This window comes from Aulostomus chinensis, chromosome 16, assembly GCF_037954235.1.
Source record: "Aulostomus chinensis isolate RoL2024-O1b breed Wild chromosome 16, RoL_Achi_v1.0, whole genome shotgun sequence".
Taxonomy (NCBI): domain Eukaryota; kingdom Metazoa; phylum Chordata; class Actinopteri; order Syngnathiformes; family Aulostomidae; genus Aulostomus; species Aulostomus chinensis.
The window spans coordinates 25,058,267-25,081,131 of record NC_141335.1 but is presented as its reverse complement, the minus strand read 5'-3'; the positions used below and the strand labels follow the sequence as shown (position 1 = coordinate 25,081,131).

The window sequence follows — 22,865 nt, the reverse complement described above, 5'->3', positions numbered from 1 at the left end:
TGTCCCAGCCCCAGCGAGCCCACTGCAGTGGAGACAGAGCCTGCCACGCACTCACCGCCATGGATGCCGGCTGACTACACCTCTCTGCACAGTGATGCAACAGCCTAACAGGTAGACGACGCCCACCACTTCTTCCACCAGACCTCTCCTCCAGATGACGTTCCTACTCGTCTTTTTCTCTATGGCCCAGATCTCTTTGTTCTGGGCTCAGCCGTCAGTCTCCTCCATGACTCCACCGTAGGAACGACGCCGTCCAATCTGAATCAGCCTGGCTGCAGAAGCCCACCACCTGCATACTGGATGTGCCGGCAGCCTTTTGCCTGTAGCTCACTCACTCTCTCCCTTTTCTCCACTTGACCTCCCTCCCTCCCTCCCTCTCTCTCTCTCCCTCCCTCCCTCTCTCTCTCTCCCTCCCTCTCTCTCTCTCTCTCCCTCCCTCTCTCTCTCTCTGCACAGAAGAAAAACCAGATTACTGCCAAGAAGCCCAACATGCTCTAATAAAGCCAGTAGCACTGCATCGGCTATACATTTATTATTGCTAAACACCCCCCCCCCCCGCTCTCTCTCTCCCTCTCCTATCTCTCTCCCTAGGGTAATAACCATACAGCTTATGGTCAATGCAAAGACAAGCCAAGAATTGTGCAACATTATTTAACTGAGAAGAACGAGTGTACTTTGATAATCAGTCCACTTCTGAGCTGGTAAGATATTACTGCATGCATGAGATGGTTCAATAGAATAAACTACAGTTTCACTGATTACAATACTTCACTCAGACTGACGACAGTATCACGAACACAGCGATTTGGGGAAAATCAATGAATCAATAAATTTAAAAACAAAACGTGTTGAAATCCAACAGCAGAAATTAGGTATTAATTGACCGCATCCTTTGTCAGTTTTGTGGAACTATCAAAAAGAAAGACCGAGGCTGTGCTGATGGATAATATCAGCCCGAGTCGAAACAAGCTGTAAAGAGTGAGGAGTGAGGGGCAGCCCTGGCGGGCGGCTCGTGTGCTGCTTCACTGAGTCCGGCTGCACGTGTTTCTGTCTTCATGGAAGTCGTGAGTGAAGAGGAGTGTTTGGTTTGGTTGGAGGTTTCGTCAGATAGCAGGTGAGCAGTGTGCAACTCTGCAGATGAAGCAGCAGATAGTCAAAGCTCGTGCGCGCGCACACGCACGTATGCGTGCACACACACACACATGCACTTGCACATGCTTACTATATTGCAACTTGTACCATCGGTCCAATGAAAAATAGCCGAAATCGGCTAAAAGCCTTGCTAACAGAAATCAGAAGAGTTGTAGAGTAAAAATGTTGAACGTAAAACAAATAAACTGAAGTTAAAAAAAAAGCTTAAAGAGCAGAAACAACACAAGAGCATAAACTGGAGACGACCCCCAACCCCCTCCACACGGAGTTACACGACCCCCTTTTTAAGGTCTATAAAAAATATTGATCTCGATAATTTGAGGAGCCTCATGTTGAAGCCATCAGACACCCTGTGGGTCCCCTGTCACAGACACATGCTAACATGGATCACATAAAGCCTGTGACATGAAAAGCAAGAGGGGGGCAATCAATACTGTCAGCACTGCCGAGACAATGGATATCATTGGAGGCAAAAGTGATTATTGAAGAGTTTGATTCAAATCATCCACCCCACCACCCCTCACCCCAGAGGGAGGGGCTTCCACAACAATGTACAACGACAGAAGCCTGACTCTGCTCAGCTAAAACCTCCAGGATGCTGTGATGGCCGAGAGAGGAGCTGAGCAGCCCAGCGGGATCAGCCTGGTCTGCCTGGCGCTCCATCTGGATCTGACAAGGAGGATCTTCACGTCAGATTGTCAGACAGACAGTGAAACAGGCAGAAACCACACAGCACCGGGTTAGAAAAACAAAACACCACAAATACGACGGTGAAGGAATATTTGGTTGTGGTCACTCAAACCAGCCCGTCTCACTCCCGTTGACGTGTAAACAGAGCAGTCATCGGAGTGTTTGGGCAGCCTTCTGTTTATGTCCTTGCAGAGGACATTTTTCACGCAACTGCATGTGCTGTGTTGCTATGGTAACTGGAGGTTGATCCCACCATATGTTCCACACAGTCACCGTCAACACACACATACCCAAGGATTTCCAAGCCAGTGTGAACCTCTGATGTGTATCATGATGTGGAAGACAAACCACTTCAGGAGTTTGACGGCCATCCTGTGGCCTTCAGCTTCACTTCTGTTCACCTCAGAGCAGCAAACCTGCACGTGCAAATATCGACTAGAAGACATGGAATTGTGTTGTAATCAAACATGGAGGCGATATGAACGCATCTCTTCTGTGCTCCTGAAATCCCATCCTATGTTCCCTCAGAGCAAACAAAACATAGAAAGAGAAAAGGCGGCGTGTGGGTGAGCTGTCTGTCGGGGTATGGGGGGGAACAGAAAACAAAGAGAGCAGCCATTAACAGCAGCCTCTCACAGGCTGAGACCACGTCCTGCCCGCCTGCCTGCCTGGAGACAGCAACTCTGCAGTGTGAGGCGGAGAGACGCTCAGACAGCCAGATGAGCCTCTGCTCACAGCCAAATCCACCTCAGTCTGTCTAAACAGCTCTCACAGTGCTGGGGGGAGACTGAGCTGCACGGACCTGCACACCCGCCTGCCCGTCCTACAAAAACACACTCTCACAAAGACAAATCAACATGAGCGTCGACATTCAGAGTGAGCAGATAGGAGCTGATGATAAGAAGGAGCTGCTGGTCTCCAGGCAGATGTGTGATTAGCTGCCGTGGCTGTCGAACACCTCCAAACCTCCTCTGTCGTTTATTACCTTCCTCTCCTTCTCTGCGTTTAATCCCTTCCCTCACATCGCGCTCTATCATCCTTTTGTTATCTGTAGCCTCTCACCCTCAGTCAGCCTTCTCCTCCTCCTCTGCTGCTCCTGAGCCATCGTCAGCAGCTTCATTAGCATGTTACAACAGGAAAAGACCAGCAGCTCAGCCAGGCTTGGTTTACTGGCTTAAAGTGAAGCATAAATCTGTCATATTGTCTCCTACGAGATGTCGGTGGCACAACAAATGAAAAAACTACAAAAATGAACTCTGATCGAACGAGTGTTGAATGACCATATCGTCTGTCCATCCATCCTGATGTTTGTTCTACACGTGACGAGACCAACAGAGGGAGCTGTTAATCTCCCATGGATCTGTGTGTGTGTGTGTGTGTGTGTGTGTGTGCATGCGTGCGCATGTGTCTCAGTTACATCGTGGACACTCTACACCCTGAGAAACACCACAGTTTATTTCTATTAGACTACAGCCTCTTCAGTTTCTACGCCGAGGTGGTTCAGCGAGCGCCGAGCAGCTCACCAAGGTTCTATAACAAGAGGAGAGCGCCAACCTGCTGGGTCTCATGAAGGACCCCTCTGGACCCTCTCTGTTAGGGCCTGGGCACTAAAATCCATACAGTAACATATCAAAACATTTGTTTTCACGGTGTATTGTTGTTCCATGGCAACTGATGTCACGGCAGCTACATTTAGTGTGTTCAGTAAAACCTGTGCAGCCTTGAACAAGATTCCAATTGTGACTCCGTTGGTCTGTCGAAGTACACAATAACGTGACAAACATTATAAGTTCCCAAGCGGTGCCCAGCAAGTTGTATTTTCAGCTCTATTGTGACATTTTCAGTAAATAATGAGTATGTCAAAATGAATCGTGGTCGACCCTGGTCTGTGTGTGTGTGTGTGTGTGTGTGTGTGTGTGTGTGTGTGTGTTGGAGTTCCCTCAGATACCTGAGTCTGGTTAGATTGCATCAACGCTCAAAACAAAGGAACCACTGAGGAACAAGTGTCAGACTAATAATCTAATACCCCATCCAGCCTAATCTGAGATTCCAAGTGCAAGCAGATGGCACACTGCAAACAAGCGTGTGGCGGAGCAGCAGGGGCTGGGGGGGCAGGGTGGTGGTGGTGGGGGGGTGCACCTTTCTGTTGTGATGAGATCAGACGTTGGATTCATTCAAGTCACCTCAGCAGAGACGCAGCGGCACTCTTTTTCATAATTTGACACATTTACACACATTTAAATTTCTGTTATGGATGAACATATTTTGCTGCTTGAGCCACGCACCTCAAGTTGTGTGTGTGTGTGTGTGTGTGTGTGTGTGGGTGTGTGTATACTGTACATGCGTGCGTGGTTACATAACTGAGGAGTGAACCTTACTATATGGAAGTCACACCTGCAGGGAAACCAACTCACTGGCCTGCTGCACTCTCCTCCTGAGAGCTCCATCAGGAATTCAGCCCTCAAAGGTCCAAATTTAGTGGAACTTTGAGTGGAAACTTTCCTGCTATAAATCATTCATCCCTACATCACACACACATTTGCCTCTCTGGTGCGTTTCTCCCCGGGTCCTCGCTCCCTTGTGCAGCAGTGTGTCTGAGATATAAATAAAGCACAGCAAAGTGGAGCACTCTTCTCCTCCTCCTCTCATACTCCTCCATCACAGCGTGTTCTATTTGAGCAACGTCACAGGCTCCTGCTCCCAGAGCGACGGCCGCGTCCTCCTTCGCACAGAGCAAAACATCACCCCACCAGCCTCCCAGTGGCACCTATTGCCTGATTCTGGTTCCCACAGGCTCTCGGCAGCACCGTAGTCGTGGATGCTCATGAACTGCATGAGTGTGCTTGTGCCTGCGCATGTGCCCCTCATCCTTATTTACATCACAAAAGCAACAACAACAATGATGACAGTTGCAGCGCTACGCAGAGAGACGGTAGAAGGAAAACCACAATTCTGTGATAAATGTTGACCAAAGGAAAACTCCCATGTGGCTGCATCTTTGTAGAAAAGCTGCATTTATTACCACAAACACATCAAAACAGGAACCTGACAGCAGGAGCAGCGACATCTCCAGTCCACCAGCTTCCTCTGGTGTTTTTCTTTGGCAAATAAATATGTGAATATCTCCAGACTCACATGTGTTCTTGAGAGGGACAGGGGGTCTGTCCTTGCTCCATGGACTCGTTGGCTCCCATCCTCAGCTACCTCTGCCCCCCCTCCTCCTCCCACCTGCTCCTGCTCCCCAGCCACCCTCCACATCCACCTGCCGCCTCTAAAACTCCTTCTTCGTTGGCTGCCGTCGGTGTGCTGATGCAGCCCGAGTCTGAGGACCGGCCAACGTTACTGTGCTGCAGTGCAGAGGATGATGGAGTCCTGCTCGCATCAGGAGGAATCACCGGATGATTTAGGACTCCTCACTTTATGCACAGCATCCCTGATTCTCTGCTCCGGTGCAGACCGCCGTCAATATTCCCGTCTCACATGAGCTGGTAAAACAACGAACCATCGAGGAGGACAAAATCCTGAACAACAAAACAAAACAAAGGATGGAACAGTCCTGCTCTCCTGTCGTCTCTCATGTGTGTGAGGTAGCTCCTCTCTGTTTGGCTGCTGCTATCACTGAGCTGCCTCCTCCCCCCTCCATCCTCTATGCACTCCCCCTGACAGCCTCCTGTGCCTTTAAGAAGGAAGGCAGCTTTTTCTAGACTGCTACCGCCACTAAACAGGGGAGACGAACAATAGAACCCCCAGCACCACACTAATTAACACTCACTCTCTTTCTCACTCTGTCAGCTCCCTCCTTCCTCCTCCATCCACCTTTGCCTTTCTACCACCAGGACCCCCCCCCCCCCCTGCACTGTGAACATTTTTTGTCATTTTTTTTGTGCCTGCTCTCAGACAATGGAAGCTTCCAACACTCCATGTAGCCGACCAGAGTGATGCCTGAGGTAAACAATAGACTCTGAGGAACCAGTGAGGGTCAACTCTCTCAACTCCCTTCACTCCAACTCTCCAGCAGCACACGAACAAAGGCTAACCCACACAGAGGAAATTACACGTTGATTCGTATGATCCTATCAGGTCATGCTTAGCTAAGTGTCTACATCTCTAGATAAATTCTTGGCCAGTAGGCTGCTCTGGTGATCGCATTTACTGGCTCGGATCGGACGCTGAGCGTCATCCTGGAGACAGTCATCACTCTCTGTCTAGTCCTGTCTTCCTATTTGTCGTTTGAGACGTGACTAAATGTGAGATGTGTCCTGCGGGATGGAAACCAGAGCAGGAACAGCTTCCTCACAGTGATTGTCCGGGAGCAATAGGAGAGATGCAGGAGGGGGATTCGTCCATTGTTCACTCATGGGAAAGTGCGGGACGCAGCCTGCAGCCCTCCAAAGGACTTGTTCTGTGAGAGTTTCAGGTGTCGCGTTCCGGATTGTAAGAACAAAAAGAAGGAAAGAAATGAGGCTCCACTTCCACAACACAACGGCCACGATCACCGGTGACCCACCAACACACGTGACAGCCGAGGTTGGCATGAAAACATGAAGTCCATTAATAGAGAATATTGACATGATTCAAGCCTGTCGATGTTCAGCGGCCAGCGGGGAAAAGTCCACCAACCCCCCTGCAGCAAACCTATTGATTCCTGCTGCCACCCCCAACCCCCAAATCTAGTTCATAGATGTATTCAGGGCAAAAAAGCATGCAAACATATGTGTACCCCCCCCCCCTCCACTATACAGACAGGAAGCAAAGCCTTTAGATGAGACACAAAACAGCACTAAAGCGGTCTTAAACATTTCTCGTCACAATGGACAGTGAAAAGGTTTTTCCATAAGTGGCTGTTGGCGGAGGGAACCCACGGTGAAGAAAGCTTCCCTGCAGCGCTCGACAGCCACCAGGTTTTCATTTCTGTCTCTAAGGCTAAATTGGGGGCTGGAAAAAAAAAAAAAAGAAGCCCTGTAGTGTTTAAGAACAAATTTGTGCATAAGAAGCTTTCATGAATGAGGGCTCCTCATCCTCGCCTTGCTAAGAGTTTTGCACTGGTGCTGCTTCAGATGTGGATTGAAGGACGAAATGAAAAATTCAACAAACTCAGGCAGCGGAAAATGGAGCCGTGGCAGCTTTTTCTGAAAGATTCATAACAGCGCTGGAGAGGAATCAGGGTCAGTAGGACCTGCACAAATCTGCTGCTCACTACTAGTGAGTGTAACACTGATGCTCCTGCGTGGGCGCGCCACAACGAGCGGCTGCAGGTCCATGCGTGGCTGGACAGAACACCATTTCTATTGAAAACACTCAGAGAAAAATTATAACCTCCAGTTAAAAATAAACCAACAAGTTGAATCTTTTACATGAAAATGGTGATTTCAGCAGGACGACGTGTTCCATGCACGTTGATAGTGAACCCACATGATCAGGGCAGTCGCAGCAGAACCGAAACAAAGAGCTTGTTGACATCTTGTGCACCAAACATTTTGCGTCAGTTTCACTCTCGTCTGATGAATTTTCACACACTACAAGCTGATATTCAATTGTTTGAACCAGAAATGACAAAAGCTCCTCCGTGTGGTATGTGTGTGTGAAGCGTCTCTCAGGGGAATCCTGGCTTCAGACATCCGTGGTAGGACGCTGATCCGCCGCTCGCGTCCTCCTGCTCACCAGTCCAGAGACGGAGAAACAGAGCAGCATCGCTCCTATAAACCGTCTCTCCTGTGGTTGATTTCCTGAGGCTGTCTACCAAACAGCTACCCCCCGCCTGGCTCTGTAAACTCTTGTGCTGTCCTTCTCTTTACATCATCAGTTGATAAAGCCATCAGTGGTGTAATCGACTGAGGAGATTTGTGTTGTGGCCGAGTGATTTTTTTTTTTCGAGACTACAGGGAAGGAAGGAGGCCGACCTGTGAAAAGGTGCACGTGTAATTAAGATGACGTTGTTCTGGCATCTTCTGCCATTCACCTCTAAAGGAAGGGTTAGGGAGAGATGTGGTTACTGGGAGGACTGGAATGATGGTGGGGTTCCAGTAAGCACCGGTCCGGCTGTGGAGCTGATATTCATCTCGTGTCACGCCGGCACTAAACTGAGGAAACTAAAACGTCTCGACCAATAATAAACTTTTAAAAACAAGGTTTTGGGTGAATATCAGGTTGGCTTTCAGGATATTTGCTCCTGTTTTGACTTCTGATTTTTACTGGAATGTTTCATCTTAGTTGGTCGATACATTTGTTGTTAAAAATGGTTGGGAAACCAGAAGAATGTCTGTAAACTCCTTTATACCCTTGTGATTTGTTGCATGTTTGTACTGTCATTTATATTTTGTCCGACCTTTTAAAACCTTTTTTACTGTGTTAACAATTTTGAAAAAGAACTTCAAACAAAACGACTATTACCAGTATCTGTTTTTGTTCATTAGTAAAGTGAACACAGTCATGGCTCTGCAGACGCCAACATAATATGAGCAAGATGATTTAACATAAAATGATTGAAAGAATTTGGACAAATTAGTTTGTTATCCTGAAATCTGACACCGGTCGCGGTGGAGGCTCTTTGAGGGTTGAGGGGAAGATCTCAGGCGCCTGCAACTGTCACCGGCTGAAAAAGTGCCCCAGTCTTTACTTCTCCTTCACAAATATCACCTGCTGTTTGTTGTTGACGGATATTAAAATGATCACATGTGCCGAAGGACAAAAATGCTCACTAGGGCACAAGCTGATGTGTTGGAGTGACTTTGACTTTCAGAAAAGTCTGCAGCCTGAAGGGAGACGCGAGACTCAAACATCCTTTCATCACCTGTTAGTTTGAATGGTTTTTATATTGCGTGTTCAGCTCATACACCAGACCAATGGTGGAGGTGGTAAACACACGCACATACGTGTTGTGTATGTGTGTGTGTTTACACTGCCCTGCACCATCTGGGATGTCCATGTTAGTATCCCGCTCCTCTAAACTGCTCTCAGTGGTCATAAATAAACCAGCAACACAATGGTAGCCTGGACTGACCAGTCAGAAGCCCAACAACCACTCTATTATATCTTTAGTCCTGAGCAAACATGATCTTAATGGGATTTATGGTGATTCATGTACAGCTTGTATGTAATGGCTCGCGTGTCCCTCTGTGTGGCGTTCATGTGTCTGCTGGTCTCAGACAGCAGCGTCCACACAGACCCACGCTGGCAGGACGGCAGGAACACCGTGAGGGCAACACGCCCTCTGCTGGTCACAGGAAGCACTGCAGCGTTAAAGTGGCTGAGTCATTCCCTCTATTAAAGTAATCTGTGAAATAAGTTACAGGACAAAGAGGTACTGCAGAAAAAGTACTTCAAATTACGGTGCTGATAGTAAAATAATGAGCTGAAATGAAACCCAGTTGGTCTTCTGAACAAGAAACTGCTCTGGATTCAAACTGTGGCTTTGTGTCATGATTGTAGAACCGCATGCGCGTGCGCACGCACACACACACACACACACACACACACACACACACACACACACACACACACACACAGAGCTTTCATCACAAGAAGTTAGCCATGATACATCAACATGGGCCAGATAATTACAGCATGTGGTGAGTAAGTTCACTGTTTAATGTCTAAATTTCCTGGATAAACATGTTACCCTTGTGCTTTAGTGATATGCGTCATTAACAAGCCTCAATTACACGGCATACTTTGCCTCCATAACCACAGAGTTCAACTATTAGCTAAACCCATTTCCTCACATGGCAGATGTACACAGCAACACACACACACTGTACTTTAAAGGGGTAACGCAAAATGGCTCACTGGCAGACAGTCACTGTTGAGTTCATTCATTCATTCATTCATTGGTTCACAGTGAGGGATGTGCTGGTGGCCACAGTTTGGTTTCATGTCCTCCAACATTACCCCCCGTCCCCGTCCCCGCTCCTATCATCTCACCACTGTCATGAATACATCATTAGAAAATACTTGAGAACAAACATGTTCCAGTAGTACTTTTTCCTTGCTGATACTTCTGATCTCTGAGCGTCTGCCCACGTCCACCAGCTACCGATGACACACGCACGTAAATAGACTTCTGTTGTGAAGCGGCATCCCAGTTCAGGGGGGACATATTTATGTTAATGGAGCCTGGATTCCATGTAACGAATTGTAAAAAAAAAAATATATATATATATAAAAAAAAGGCTCCAGGTCTGTTAAAATCACAACATCAGAAAGAAAATAGGAGACAAAATGAAGGATTGGAACTTCTATTTTCAATCACTTCAAAAATTGATTTTTAAACAAAAAAAACAAGTATTTCAATCTCTCTCTCTAAAAACAAAGGAAAGGTTTCATTTCCTCAAAGGCGTTCGACATGGACTAAGATTCTGCATCCAACATCTTTGGTGTGCCATGTGTGGATTTAGTGCCGACGGGTGCAGCAGCAGTCGGATGGATAAAGTCGAGGCTGGTTTTCATCAAGCGGGCTAAAAGGACTGGAGCCAGAAGGGAGGAGAGCTACTGTGACCTAGAAGCATGGACGGAAACAACAACCGTCCAGGCACTAGAACGCTTCCGCCCCGACACCAGCACCTTCCACTGAGCAGAGGAAAATCAACCAGCGATGAAGGAAGAGTGACAGAGTTGAGTTCATACCTTAGATGGGGGTGGTGGGGGGCGGAGGCAGAGCTGGGGTCCTCGCGCTGGTGAGCAGAGGGTTCAGGAAGGGGTGCGGGAGCTGGAGGAGGAGGAGGGAGATGGGGGGATGCAGGTGGGGTTGGTAGACCTTCAGGTGCTCGTCTCTCCGGGGGTGTAGCAGGAGGTGTGGGGAACTCTTCAGTATCATGCAAGAGAGGAAGGAGGGCAGGCGGGAGGTGTTGTCTAGGGGACGTCGAGGGGGAGGTGGGGGCACCTCTCTCTGCCTGCTCAGTGAGGGAGGGCCTGCAGGGGAGGGAACACAAAACATCAACAGACCAGAACAAGAAGGCCGAGTCCAGCGAGGTGGAGAGCCTTGTGAGTGCACATTCCATCTGAGTCTACTGAAGCGTGAAGGAAACTCACCTCGAAGCACTCGGCTCTGTGACTTCCCCTAAACCTAGTAGTGACTTGAAGAATGAAAAACTCGCCCCAACCATCCTAAGAACGACTCGGTATTTACACTACAAGCACGGGAACGTGTGACTCCTCTCATCAGGACACTTCTATGATGGTCCATGTTCCCCTGGAGTGTTTGCTTAGCCCTGTGCAGCGCAGCAGCCTCCCCCAGGGTGTCTGGCCACCTGGGGGCCTGGCTTTGGCCCTGATCCAGACCCATCTTATCAGGAGTGGTAGGCTCGCTAATCTGACAGGCAATGCTGTGGACGCCTGTGCAGCTGCTCCCCACTTGGAGCCTGCCTCCTGTTTGGCTCTAAAAATACTGCAGTAGAATGGACCTTCGGAGTGAAGTACCAGGGCTCGTAGGTAAACCTGTGTGGGACTCTCACTGACGGCTGAGATTCTGCTCCGCTTCCCTGTCAGCTCTGTTATTGTCGCCAGTAAAACCAGAACTTAATGACATTTATTGAGGGTGTGTGCTTTCCTTGAGGCTGTAGACGGCTCCAGTTTTTTATCCGACACACTTCAGGTTCCCATCACACCTTTAAAACATATTTCCTCATCTGGCTCCGTTCCTCCCATTTCAAATCCTGAGTCAGTATCCAAAAACGTATACATCTGTCAGCGCCCATGCACGGACCACTCGCCACATGCAGTCTAGAAATAGAAAGTCACAACAGTCTGAGTAAACGGTCACAAGGCTGAGTCCACAGACGGCTACCGCGCAGACATACATCAGGCTAATACTCCACTGGACACTGGGAGGGTGCTGAGTATTTACTGGTTCAGTGACTTTTCAGTGCAGATAATATCAGCTGACATGCTGAGGTTAACAAGTGGAGCTTTCCAACTTGGCTCTGATTCAGTGACGAGGCGAGCTGGAGAGAAAACACACTCCCCAACAGTTATTAACACTGCTGTTTTACTGCCAGTTCGCGAAATAGATAGACAGACTCTCCGTGGCCATGAAGTACATGAAGTACTGCAGTACATTCAAGCCACATAGGCTCAGTACATCGTAACCTTCGAGAAACAGCAGGATGTGGAGAACCAGATGTCCAGGGAGGGTGTTTGACAGGGAGCTGCGACTAAAACCATCTGAAGGCTGCGAAGGGATGGGAGGACCATCACACACACACACACACACACACACACACACACACGGTGAAACTTAAAGAACCTGCATTATGAATCCACTAATTCTCACTTGTCATCACTGAGATTGACAGACGATTTACATCCTGTTAGTCTCTGATAGGTAGAGGGGTTGAATAAACCACCCTGCTTGTGCCAGCTAATACTACCAGTCGCCACGGCAACTGGTCTATTTACAGTTCACTGTGGGCTTTAGCACATCCTACTTCCTTTTTACTCCAAACACATGGATGAGAAATATCCTACATACCAGGCTGAACATTCATTCTAACCCCACGAGTGCCGGCTGGGCGCTGGCAGCATGTGATAGCTAACATGACACCATAAATAAGACAATAATCTACATCCTTTACTGCAAATGTCATTTAAAATTTCCATCCCAGTTTATTAAAGTAGTACTTCAAAAATACTGAACACAGTAAATGTAGCTACAAAAACATCATCTGAAATATGCCATACATGCATCGCGTGACTGTATCGTGACATACTGTGACACAATAAGGTGTTGTGTTAATTAATTATCAGTTCTATTGATTAACACACTCCAAACTATAAGATGTGTGAAAATGAGCCCTGCCTATGAATATAAACTTACTTGAAACGCAGCTGCTCAATAAAAAGACACTTGGAACAATGAGGTATCAATACCAGGGGCAGTATTGTGTACAATAACTGTAATATATCACAATGAGGATTTTATTTCAGAGCCCTGACTCCCACAGTGATTTAACAGTCACATGGTTGCATTAAGGATTAATTTGACAGATTTTATGCCACATCATAATCGCATCCTTCTTTTAAAAGTCATTTTAACATTCCGACTGGATTGTTTAGAAAAGACAATCAGATTTCACATCAGCAGGGACGGAGAGACAATCGTGTTGTAACCCGTAACATTTCTGAAGAGGACACTGTGTCATTCAGAGCGTTTGTATCTGCCTCACCGCCGTCTGTCCCTTCGTCTTTCTCCTCGTCCCTCCCCTCCGCCCATCTGGTGAGGTCAGCAGTGTAATAAGCACTAGTTACCTACAGACCATCTGCTGCATCCACCTGGAGCTACTTAAACGCAAGCACACACACACACACACACACACACACAAAAAGGAAAAAAAATAGGGCATCTACTTCTTATCAACTCACCCAGATTCCAGCCGCGGAGGTATCCATCACACAATGTCTGACCTGACTAACTGATGGGAATGACTTCTGTTGAGCTCCTGCACATCCCCCCTCTCCTTTCTCTGCGACTGACTCGCTCACACACACTCACACTCACACACACTCACAACCATTCGGCACATGCTCAAGTGTTTCTCTGAACTTCTGTTCCTCTCTGTCTGGACTGTGCAACTGACTTCACTGAGTGCATGGCCAAATTCCTCCCACTACACTGCTACAGTTCACAAAGCCGCCCAGGCTGAGGAGAACTGACAGCTAGGGGGTGGGGGGGATAACACACACACACACACACACACACACACACACACACACGCACGCACAAGCGCTCACAAGCACATCATCAACCGCGCCGTCATATTTTTGTTTCTCCCCTATAAGTGTAGTAGAAATAGCACTGTCACTCCTGGTCTCTTGCGGTCTGAACAAACCTTCCTGTCTCCAGCAGCAGGGATGGGACAAGTGTTGTGACTGACAGGCAACAAGTGCTACTCTGGCATGTCAGATGGTTCCTGGGCTTGAAGCAACAGCCAGGAGAGAGCAAGGGGAGAGTGAGACCGACAACTGAGGAAGTTATCACCCTGTTCATAAAACATTCTACGATGGACAATGAATGCCGGAGTGCTTTAGAGCTGTTAAATAAATGAAAAATGTCCACACGGAAACAGAGAGGTCTACGCGAACGCCACTCTGGTTTATTACGTGTATTTAACTCATTACAGGGGTTCACAGGCCTGTCCCAGCTCCTCTCGTTCCTCCAGTTAACACACTGCAGACAGCACACTATGCCAGGCACCCTGGAGGGATATGAACCCTGGACAAACGGAAATTTTAAAAGAGTGGCAAGTGGTGGCGAGTGGCGCCCGATTAAACTCCCTTCACCTCTGACAAATACACAACTTTGTTTTCATGGCTCAGTGTGATGTTGTGAGACTTGCCAGTTGTAAAAGGTCAAATACAAATGTTCTGATGTTTGATGTCCTGCTGGACAACCAGTCCACCACAAAGTTACCAGTCCCCCTTTAATGGTGAGGGGTTATAATCCTGACATTCAACCGAGGATTACTAGGGCAAGTCTTCTAATCCAGTCTCGGATGGAGCTGAGCAGATGACGCCCTCTTGGCAGCAGCCTTGTAGGGGAACATTACTGGGAGGTTTATTCGCTCTGGTAAAGAAGGTTTTCACTGGAAACTACAGACGCCAATTCATAACAAAGACCACATGACACTGACAATAACAAGAGATCTGATCGTCATGGCAACAGTATTAACACTTGTCGTCATGACTGACTCTGTATTTACAGAGGCACTCACCCGCTGCTCTGAAGCTCCTGGGCAGGATCCTGGACTGCCTCAGCCGGCACCTCTCCTGGCTCCTCAGATGAGCTCTGGGCAGGTTTCTCCTCCTGGGGCTGGTCACTGGTCAGTCCCCTCTCTGGTTCTAGGTGTTCGGGCGACTTTAATTGTTCTGGCAGCCATTTATTTGTCGGTTCAGAGAAATCTGCTGTTCTCTCGCAAGGTTCTGGAAGCTCCTCTGTGCTTGCTGTTGTTTGGAGCTCTGCTGGGTGGAGATCCTTTACTGGAAGCTCTTCCAGGAACACCTCTTCTTTCTTGGGTGGCTCTGGCAGCTCTGTTGTCGTCTTCTCCTCAGTCTGTTTTGGTGGTACAGGAAGATCGGCTGGCTCCTTCTCCAGGTCAGGAGTTGGGATCTCTGTTGTTGTTGTTGTTTGCTCGGATGGTGGAATGTTGTCCTGTGACAGAGGAGCAGCAATCTCCTCTGTAGGAGTAAGAAACTCTAGCTGAGGAGACTCCAGAGATGGGAGGGGTCTAAGGAGACAATACAAGAGAGAAGGGGGTTGGGAGAAGCTTTTAGTTTACAGCACATGCACCAGGCATGACTGACAAACGACAAGTGTGTGTGTGCTTATCAAGGTACTGCAGGCTGACCCCCTACCAGGGTGTGTGTGTGCAGAAGTACTGAAGATACGTGTGTGTGTGTGTGTGTCATGTTGCATTATGTGCATGAGAAAAGGCTCATTCTTGCCCAGCAGAGCAGAGACGATGTCACAGCTGATGTCATCCTTTGAATATAAAGGGCTGCATTACTTCCATTAGTCATCTGACCCGAGCTCCAGTCAACACAAAGTGCAGCCTTGTGTTTACCTCTTCATTCATATTCAGCCACGCTGCTCTCAGTCATAACACTCCAAACACGCCTTCAACATGAGGGAAACTCTGAATATCAAACAACCTGCAGGAAATAAAGACACAAGTGGGGTCGTTGCGGCTGCTGCTGCTGCTGCTGCTGATGACTTTGTGACGTTCTTGAGCAAATATGTGACGACATCCTGACAAGCTGCCTAGTGGGGACACGATGACCTCAACTGACCCTTAACGACCGACATCAAGTTATGTGTGCCTTGTTTATCTGTTCACAATAACAATGGCGTGTCACTCGTGCTCGTGTTTACCTCGACGTGTCTGCCGTGTTCTCCTGCTCCACCTGACAGTGGGTTGCAGCTTCTCTCAGAGCTTTAATCCAGTCTGTGTCTGGGTCCTGGCCAGGTTGTCCGGCAGCAGGACTCACACATGCACATGGGGCCACCACGACATCATCGGGCGGCTTTGACAGTGATGTCTGATCATGTAGCTCCTCAGACTGGGAAGAAGCCGGCGGAGGGGTGGATGCCACATCTTCCAGACACTTTGACAGAACAATGGGCGGGACTGTGAGATCGATCTTGTCTGTTGCATCATTTCCAGTATGTGTTAACAGAGCTACGCTCCCCTCAGAGACACCAACAGCTGTTTCAGGGGTGCTTTCAGGGAGGTCTGAATCTTTCATTGATCCCGAGCATCTGTCTTTTGCACCCATGGTTAGATTTATGACCTCCTGTTTTTCTTTTTCTGTACTGGGTATCACTTTTATCTCACTGTGTCCCCTCCCCAGGCTGCCACCTCTCTCTTCATCCAAAGCTACATTACCTCCCTCTTTGATTTCCTCCACATGAGGACCTTTTATGGCTGTTGGTATTACCCCGCTGCTTTGTGTGGTGGAGGTTTTATGGGCGTTTTGCAGCTCCGGAGGCTCACACACTGCATCCGGAATTTCACACTCTGCAGTTTCACCACTGGAAGTACTGCAATCCTTTTCCACTGATTGCCCAACAATATCTGGGGACATTGCAACCATTTTTGTATGAATTTCTGCATCTGTATGAATGTCATGAACACCTGTGAGGCCCTTTGGGGAAACGGAGAATCCCAAAGGTGAAGTCTCATGTTGCTGTGACACAGACGTCACAGAGTCTGCAGTGTTGCTGAAGGCCACATGTTGGTCAGATGATAAATTGCTTTTTAGCTGACCTTTACCATCCAGCTGACTCAGAGGCTCAGGCATTAAAGCCGTCTCTGACTCTTCTTTGCATAAACCTTCACTTTCAGCCATCTTCTGACTTGTTTCACTGACACGAGAAGAGAAGGCGTTTTCCTCCTCAGACCTGGCCGGCTCTGGTATGGCCGGTTCTGGTTCAGGCCTTGCAGCTTCTGATATGGCCGACTCTGGAACAAACCTGGCCGGCTCTGATATGGCCCTGGCTGGCTCTGGTACAGCCCTGGTAGCTTCTGATACGGCCGACTCTGGTACAGACCCGGCCGGCTCTGGTACGGCCCTGGCTGGCTCTGGTACGGCCCTGGCTGGCTCTGGTACGGCCCTGGCTGGCTCTGGTACAGCCCTGGTAGCTTCTGATACGGCAGACTCTGGTATGACCCCGGCTGGCTCTGGTATGGCCGGTTCTGGTACAGCCCTGGCAGCTTCTGATATGGCCGACTCTGGAACAAACCTGGCCGGCTCTGATATGGCCCTGGCTGGCTCTGGTACGGCCCTGGCTGGCTCTGGTACAGCCCTGGTAGCTTCTGATACGGCAGACTCTGGTATGATCCCGGCTGGCTCTGGTATGGCTGGTTCTGGTACAGCCCTGGCAGCTTCTGATATGGCCGACTCCGGTACGGACCTGGCCAGCTCTGGTACGGTCCTTGCTGGCTCTGATACAGCCTTGGCATCTTCTGATATGGCTGACTCTGGTACAGACCCAGCAGGCTCTGGTACAGCCTGCGCTTCCTTTTCTCCACCTTCCTCAAGACTTTTCACTCCATCTTTGCCACTGCTCTCATCACCTGTTGACTCATCCCGACTTCCTGACTGACACAAACTCCCAAAGGACCCTGCTGGCCTTTCCCGCTCCTGTGCTTGAACCTGTGCTTGAGTCAGCCTCACCTCACCTCCCTCAGGCCCCTCCAGACCAGGACCTGTCACCTCCTCTGTGGGGAGCTGCTCCTGAACAAAAGCCTTTATTTCTTGCATAAACTCTGATTGGCTATTATCTGAACTCCAGTCTTCTACTGGGACCCTGTCCCTGTGTTCCTCTGTCAAATTTTGGTCATAACTGGCCTGTGGTTTCCTGCCTGGCCCCACCTTAGCACCTAGCACATCTTCAGATGAGTCTGCAGGTCTGTCAGGAAATGTGGAGTGAGTCTCTCTTTGCAATGCATTACCACTCTGCTGGTCTCCGCCCAAATGTACATCCCTTGTTGGTGATTCAGGCTGTACTTTATGTTTATGTGATGGCTGCTGGTCTCCGACTTCCTCCACAGTCTCTTTATTTGGGCCATTACTCTTTTGCTGGGGTGGTGTTGTGCCTGTCTCCACCCTCAGCAGCGTGCTCCTCTCTTCTGCTTCCTTTTGATTGTCTATTGTTGCTTGTTCAAGCTCTTTCGTTCCCTCTGTAAGAGAAACAGAGGTCTGATCATGCGTTCCGTGTTCTTCTTTCATTCTGTCTCCTTTAATATCCTTGAAAACGCTGCTGGCAGGCGTGTCACAGCTGAGAGGGCTGTTGACATTTATGAGCTCATCCCCAACGGATGCATCATATGTAACAGTTTTGGTGCTGATAGGCTCTGGTTTTGTATCAGTGATCACATTATCAGATTCATTATCTGCCAGTGCACCCACTGCACCAGAGGTATGGGGAGACTGGTTTTCCTCTCGTGAAGATGTAATTTTGTCGTTAGATGGCACTTTTACAGTCATCAAAGGGCTTTCAGGCACGTTGATACACAAAACAGCATCATTTCTATCCTCTGTTGTTTCTGCCTTAACATCGACATCAACATCCTCTGCTGAAAGCATTTGTGCGATTTCCCTTGAGGTCAAGTCACAGTCTGCGCGGCGGATAGCTGTCTGCTCAGGATGGGCGATATCACAGTCGTTAATGAACTCCAAGTGACTCAACATTGGGCCAGGAGGTTGCAGCACAATAGCAGGATTACTGGCAAGCTGCTGGCTGAAAGGAATGGCCTGGTCAGGGTCTGTCACATCTGAAGTCACCACTTCATCCTTTGTTTCATCGGCGGATTGAAGCAGAGAACTAGATTGTGTTGGATCTGAGGGAACAAGTGCACAGGAAGGTGATTGATCTAACTGAGAGAAAGGATACGGACTGGGCTTTGTCTGAGGAGAGGCGGTGCAGGTTAGAGTTTCAGTTTCAGGAACTGAACTGGAGTCAAGTTCAGTGGAGCGCTGCCGATCAGGTGACGCAGTAGGGACCTCGCTTGAAGGTGCACGGATAACATCACCAGCTGGAAGCAGCACCGCACACGGAGGAGGAGGAGGGTGGTCACTTTCTTTTTCATGGACAGCAATATTCTCCACATCCCTTGGTAAAGGGAACTTCTCGGGCTGGTCGGTTCTGACTGAGTCTCTATCGTCTATCTCACCAGGCTGATTCTCCTTTGAAAAACTTTCCGTCTCCACTTTCTCTTGCTTTGTCACCTTTGCTGGCACCTGCTTGGCTGTTAATTTCTCTCTAGGACTTGATTTGGTTATCAAGTCCACATCGTCTTGACCTGTCACATCTCTCACTATATTCTGCGTATCTTGAGAATCCAGATCTGCTTTATCCAATGTACTCTCTTTCTGTGGCTCTGGGGTGTCGCTCGAGCTCTGTATTGCTGGTTCATCCTGAGTAGGAGGTGCCTCTTTGGGAAATTCTGGCTTCTTTGAATTCAGAAAGTCTTGGAAAATGTAGCTGGCTTCAACAACAGGATGGTGCAGACTCTCATGTACCGTCAACGGAGGCAAAGAGGCACAGTCCAACATCGATGCCGACACGTTCTTCGCATTTACAGAGCAACTTCTGTCCACTTTCACTGAGTCTGCAAAGTGAACTCTGCTGCTGCGTCCGCTGCTGTCACACTTGTACACAGCCAGTTCAGACATATCAGGGTGAACACAAGTGCCTTGGCTCTGGGCTTGTTCCTGGACGTCGACTTCCCTGGATTTCGTTGCGCTACTTTCAGGTTGGACCTGTTGATTGTTGCCTGCTTGCTGCTCAGCTGAGATTTGTGGTGAAGTAGTCAAAGGCTGAGTTGAAGTTAGAGGCAGATCGACTTGGCCGTTCTTTCCTCCAGTGATGGATGACGCCTCACAAATGGGTCCCAAAGACAGAGCCTCTTTAGAAATCAGGTTTTCTTGGATGTCAGCTCCTCCGTCTGCATTGCTGGATCTTTGTTCGCAGCGAGTGGGGAGAGGTGAAAATGATGCTCTAATCTGTTCCTGGCAGGGGTGAAAGAGACTCTCCTGTTCAGTGCAGATGCTCTCAGTGATGGTAGCGATCGGCTCACCCCGGCTCTGTGACTTCAGCTGTGACTCGGCAACATCGGTGGGTGGACACGTCTCGGTCTCGACTGATGACACTCCGCTAGCAAAGCCCTCTGGCTGGCTGAATGAACTGTGCTCTCTAGCCAGCCCTCTTTTCTCTCCCACCGCTTCGCCTCCTCCCTCTTCTGCTCCCTCCAATCCCGCAGCACCAGGATCTTGACAATCAGGACCAGTGAGCAGCCCAAGGGGAAATGTGTTGGCTTTTACCCGGTGCGGCTCCTTTTCTCCATCTCCCTCTTCAGCCGAAGAGATCTCTGTGTCTGCACAGCGAACGGCTGCCTCTCTCGGTCCCTTCATATCAGCCTCAGCTGAGTTGTCTGGCATTTTGCTGTTGCAGCTTTTCTCAGATGCAGCCTGTCCCTCTTTGGCTGAGAATGCAAGTGAACATTTTCCCCGTGAACAGAGCTGAGGAGCGCTATCCAGGAGTCTTTCTCTGTCTCTGGCTGCAGAGTCCAGGCACTTTTCTATCCCCTCTAAAGCTCCCTCTCCTGCTGCTTTCTCCCTCACTGCAATTGCTTCAGTCGCTACAAATGAATCACATCTCATGCTTTCTCCCTTGCTTTCTATCACTTCTGGCATCGTGGGTGTTGTCAGTGGCAACGCAGCAACCACCGCTAAAGCCTCTTCAAGGGCACACTCCACGCAACTCTCTCCCACACAGTTTTGGGTGTGTGGGCTGTGTATCTCCGACGGACCAGTACCCTCCTGTGTTTGTGCATCTGATTTCTCTTCAGGAGAATCAGCTGGATTTATGGCTCGGTCATGTGTCACGCTTGTATTTCGGCTGTTAATGACATCACCGCGTGCATGCCGTTTCTGCTGCGGGATTGTGTCGGCGCTGTGATTGATGCCATCTATGTGGCTGTGGTCATGTGACTGATGATGAGAGCCCTGTGCAGGAGCGTGGTTGGATGCAGGTGAACAGGCCAAGTCAGTAAGATGATCCTGCTGGCCGGGAGGAGATGAAAGTGGAGAGTTGGAGCTGGGATTTCCCCCGGGACTCAGCTGCTGCTTGCCAAGCTGTTCCCCACAAATCACGGTCTGAATGTCTGACACAGATTCTGCATTTGTCTCTGAATTTCCAACATTCATAAGTGAAACAGGCAGTAAATCATCTTTCTGTTCAATCCCAGTGTTTTTCTCCACCTTTTTCTTTTTCGCTTGTTTCTTTTTCTCTCTTTTTTTTGCACGTTTGTCCCGCTCAGCCTCTGCCTGTTTGTCACGTGGTGAAGTCATTTGTTTGTCTGTTTTTGTCTCCTGACCCTCCTCAGTTTGACTGGTTGTCTGTGTTTCTAGCAGCATCTCTTGACTTGCATCTTTATCCCTAAATTGATCCTCTTTCTCTCCATTCTCAACCGTAAAAGCACTGAAACTGGACTCATCACTTTGATTTTCTTTCTTTAAGTCCTTTGCTTCTCTCGCTCTGACCACGACATTGTTTCTCTCAGCACCTGCGTAGGAATCAAAGGGTTGTCCCTCCCTCCCGTCGCCTCTCTGCTCACTGGACTGGGTTGCTTTTGCTGATTCTCTCGCCATTTCTAAAAGCGTTTGCTCCTGCTCAGCCTTTTCTGTTTCTTTTTCTGGTTGAATCTCTGGACATTTATTTTGGCTCTCTTTTGTTGTTATTTCTCTCTGCGTCTCTGCGGCTGTGTTCTCAGTACCCAGAATGTAATCCCTGAAGCTAAACACAACTGTATCCATCTGGCTGTTTGCTGCCTCACTCTTTCCGTGTGTACTCTTGTTTCCAAGGCCCCCGTTGCTATGTCCTGGCTGAACTGTGATTGGAGGCAGTGACGATGACTCATTGTTCTTATTAACTGTTGCTTCTCTGCTTTTCTTTGCCTCTTCATTAAGAGATCCAGACTTGGTGCTCTTGTGGTGAGGGAGCATGCCCAGTGAGGCCATTTGCTCCTCACATTCCTGGAGGGCTTCTTGGAGCTCCCAGTCCAGGAGCACAGATGGGGGAGGGGTCAAGGCTCGGCCAGCTTGGTAAGGTGTGGCGGTGGGCTGAGGTGAAGGATGGGCATCTGTGAGAGCTTGGTCTGAGTCATGAGGCCTGAGACGAGGGCAGGGTGACAGAGTTAAGAGTCTGGACTGGCAGGCAGACAGCTGGTCATTCCACGATGCCACAGAACACTGCAACTGGCGGAGCAGACGCCCATGCTCAGGCACGCCACTCACACATATCCACACAAAACACACGCGTGTGCGCAGGGGAACTATTCTGAGATGTGCATTCGCCCTATAGAAGCAAGACCAGCTGCTGCAAGACGCATGGTCGTTAATGAACATGCAGGTCGTACAGCAAAATGTACAAATAAACTCGTGGGGCAGGCTTTTACTTCAAATTAATAGTAAATTACAACTGCAGATGTTACATTTGATCATAGCACTGCAGTAATGATGACATCAGCATTTTTAGAAAGACAGAATGGTATTCACTTATGCCATGAAAAATAATGTCACATGTTCAAAAAAGCCAGTTTTCCCAATACTGATGTTCATCTCAACATCTGCTACGAATCCGCGTGTGAGGAATGTATTTGCATGGACATCAAAATGCCAAATCACAACCATCAGAGTTGAAAACACTCCGATGTTCGATGTAAATGGATATATGGTTCGAACCTTGAGACACTGGGATCAGCCTCACAAGGTCAATGTTGTCCAGCCTGACCAGACAACCACACTTTAAATAAACCAGATGTGAACTAAGTGGGATTCCACTGCAGAGCCGATGTTCACTGCACAGCTGGCTTCATCAGGCCGCAGTGCTCCGAACAAAGGCCTCAACAACTGCTGAGTCACAGCCACAAGCCTGCAGTAGATGATGCTGCGGGGCCCTGAGATCTGCGAATGTCCATCATTACATCATCATCATCATCATCATCATAGTGGGTCTGTGTCCATGATCT

At 48.8% G+C, this 22,865-nt stretch overlaps 1 protein-coding gene across 2 annotated transcripts in view; it reads right to left on the bottom strand.

The window, feature by feature from the left end:
- Positions 1–22,865, bottom strand: part of tacc2 (transforming, acidic coiled-coil containing protein 2) — a 46,111-nt gene that overhangs the window by 14,230 nt on the left and 9,016 nt on the right. For both annotated transcript variants that reach the window (XM_086179611.1, XM_086179612.1), the window contains 2 exons: positions 14,547–15,059; positions 10,465–10,749 (listed from right to left, as the gene is read on the bottom strand). In XM_086179611.1, coding sequence (XP_086035737.1) covers positions 10,465–10,749; positions 14,547–15,059 — 798 coding nt within the window. The remainder of the gene's footprint in view (positions 1–10,464; positions 10,750–14,546; positions 15,060–22,865) is intronic.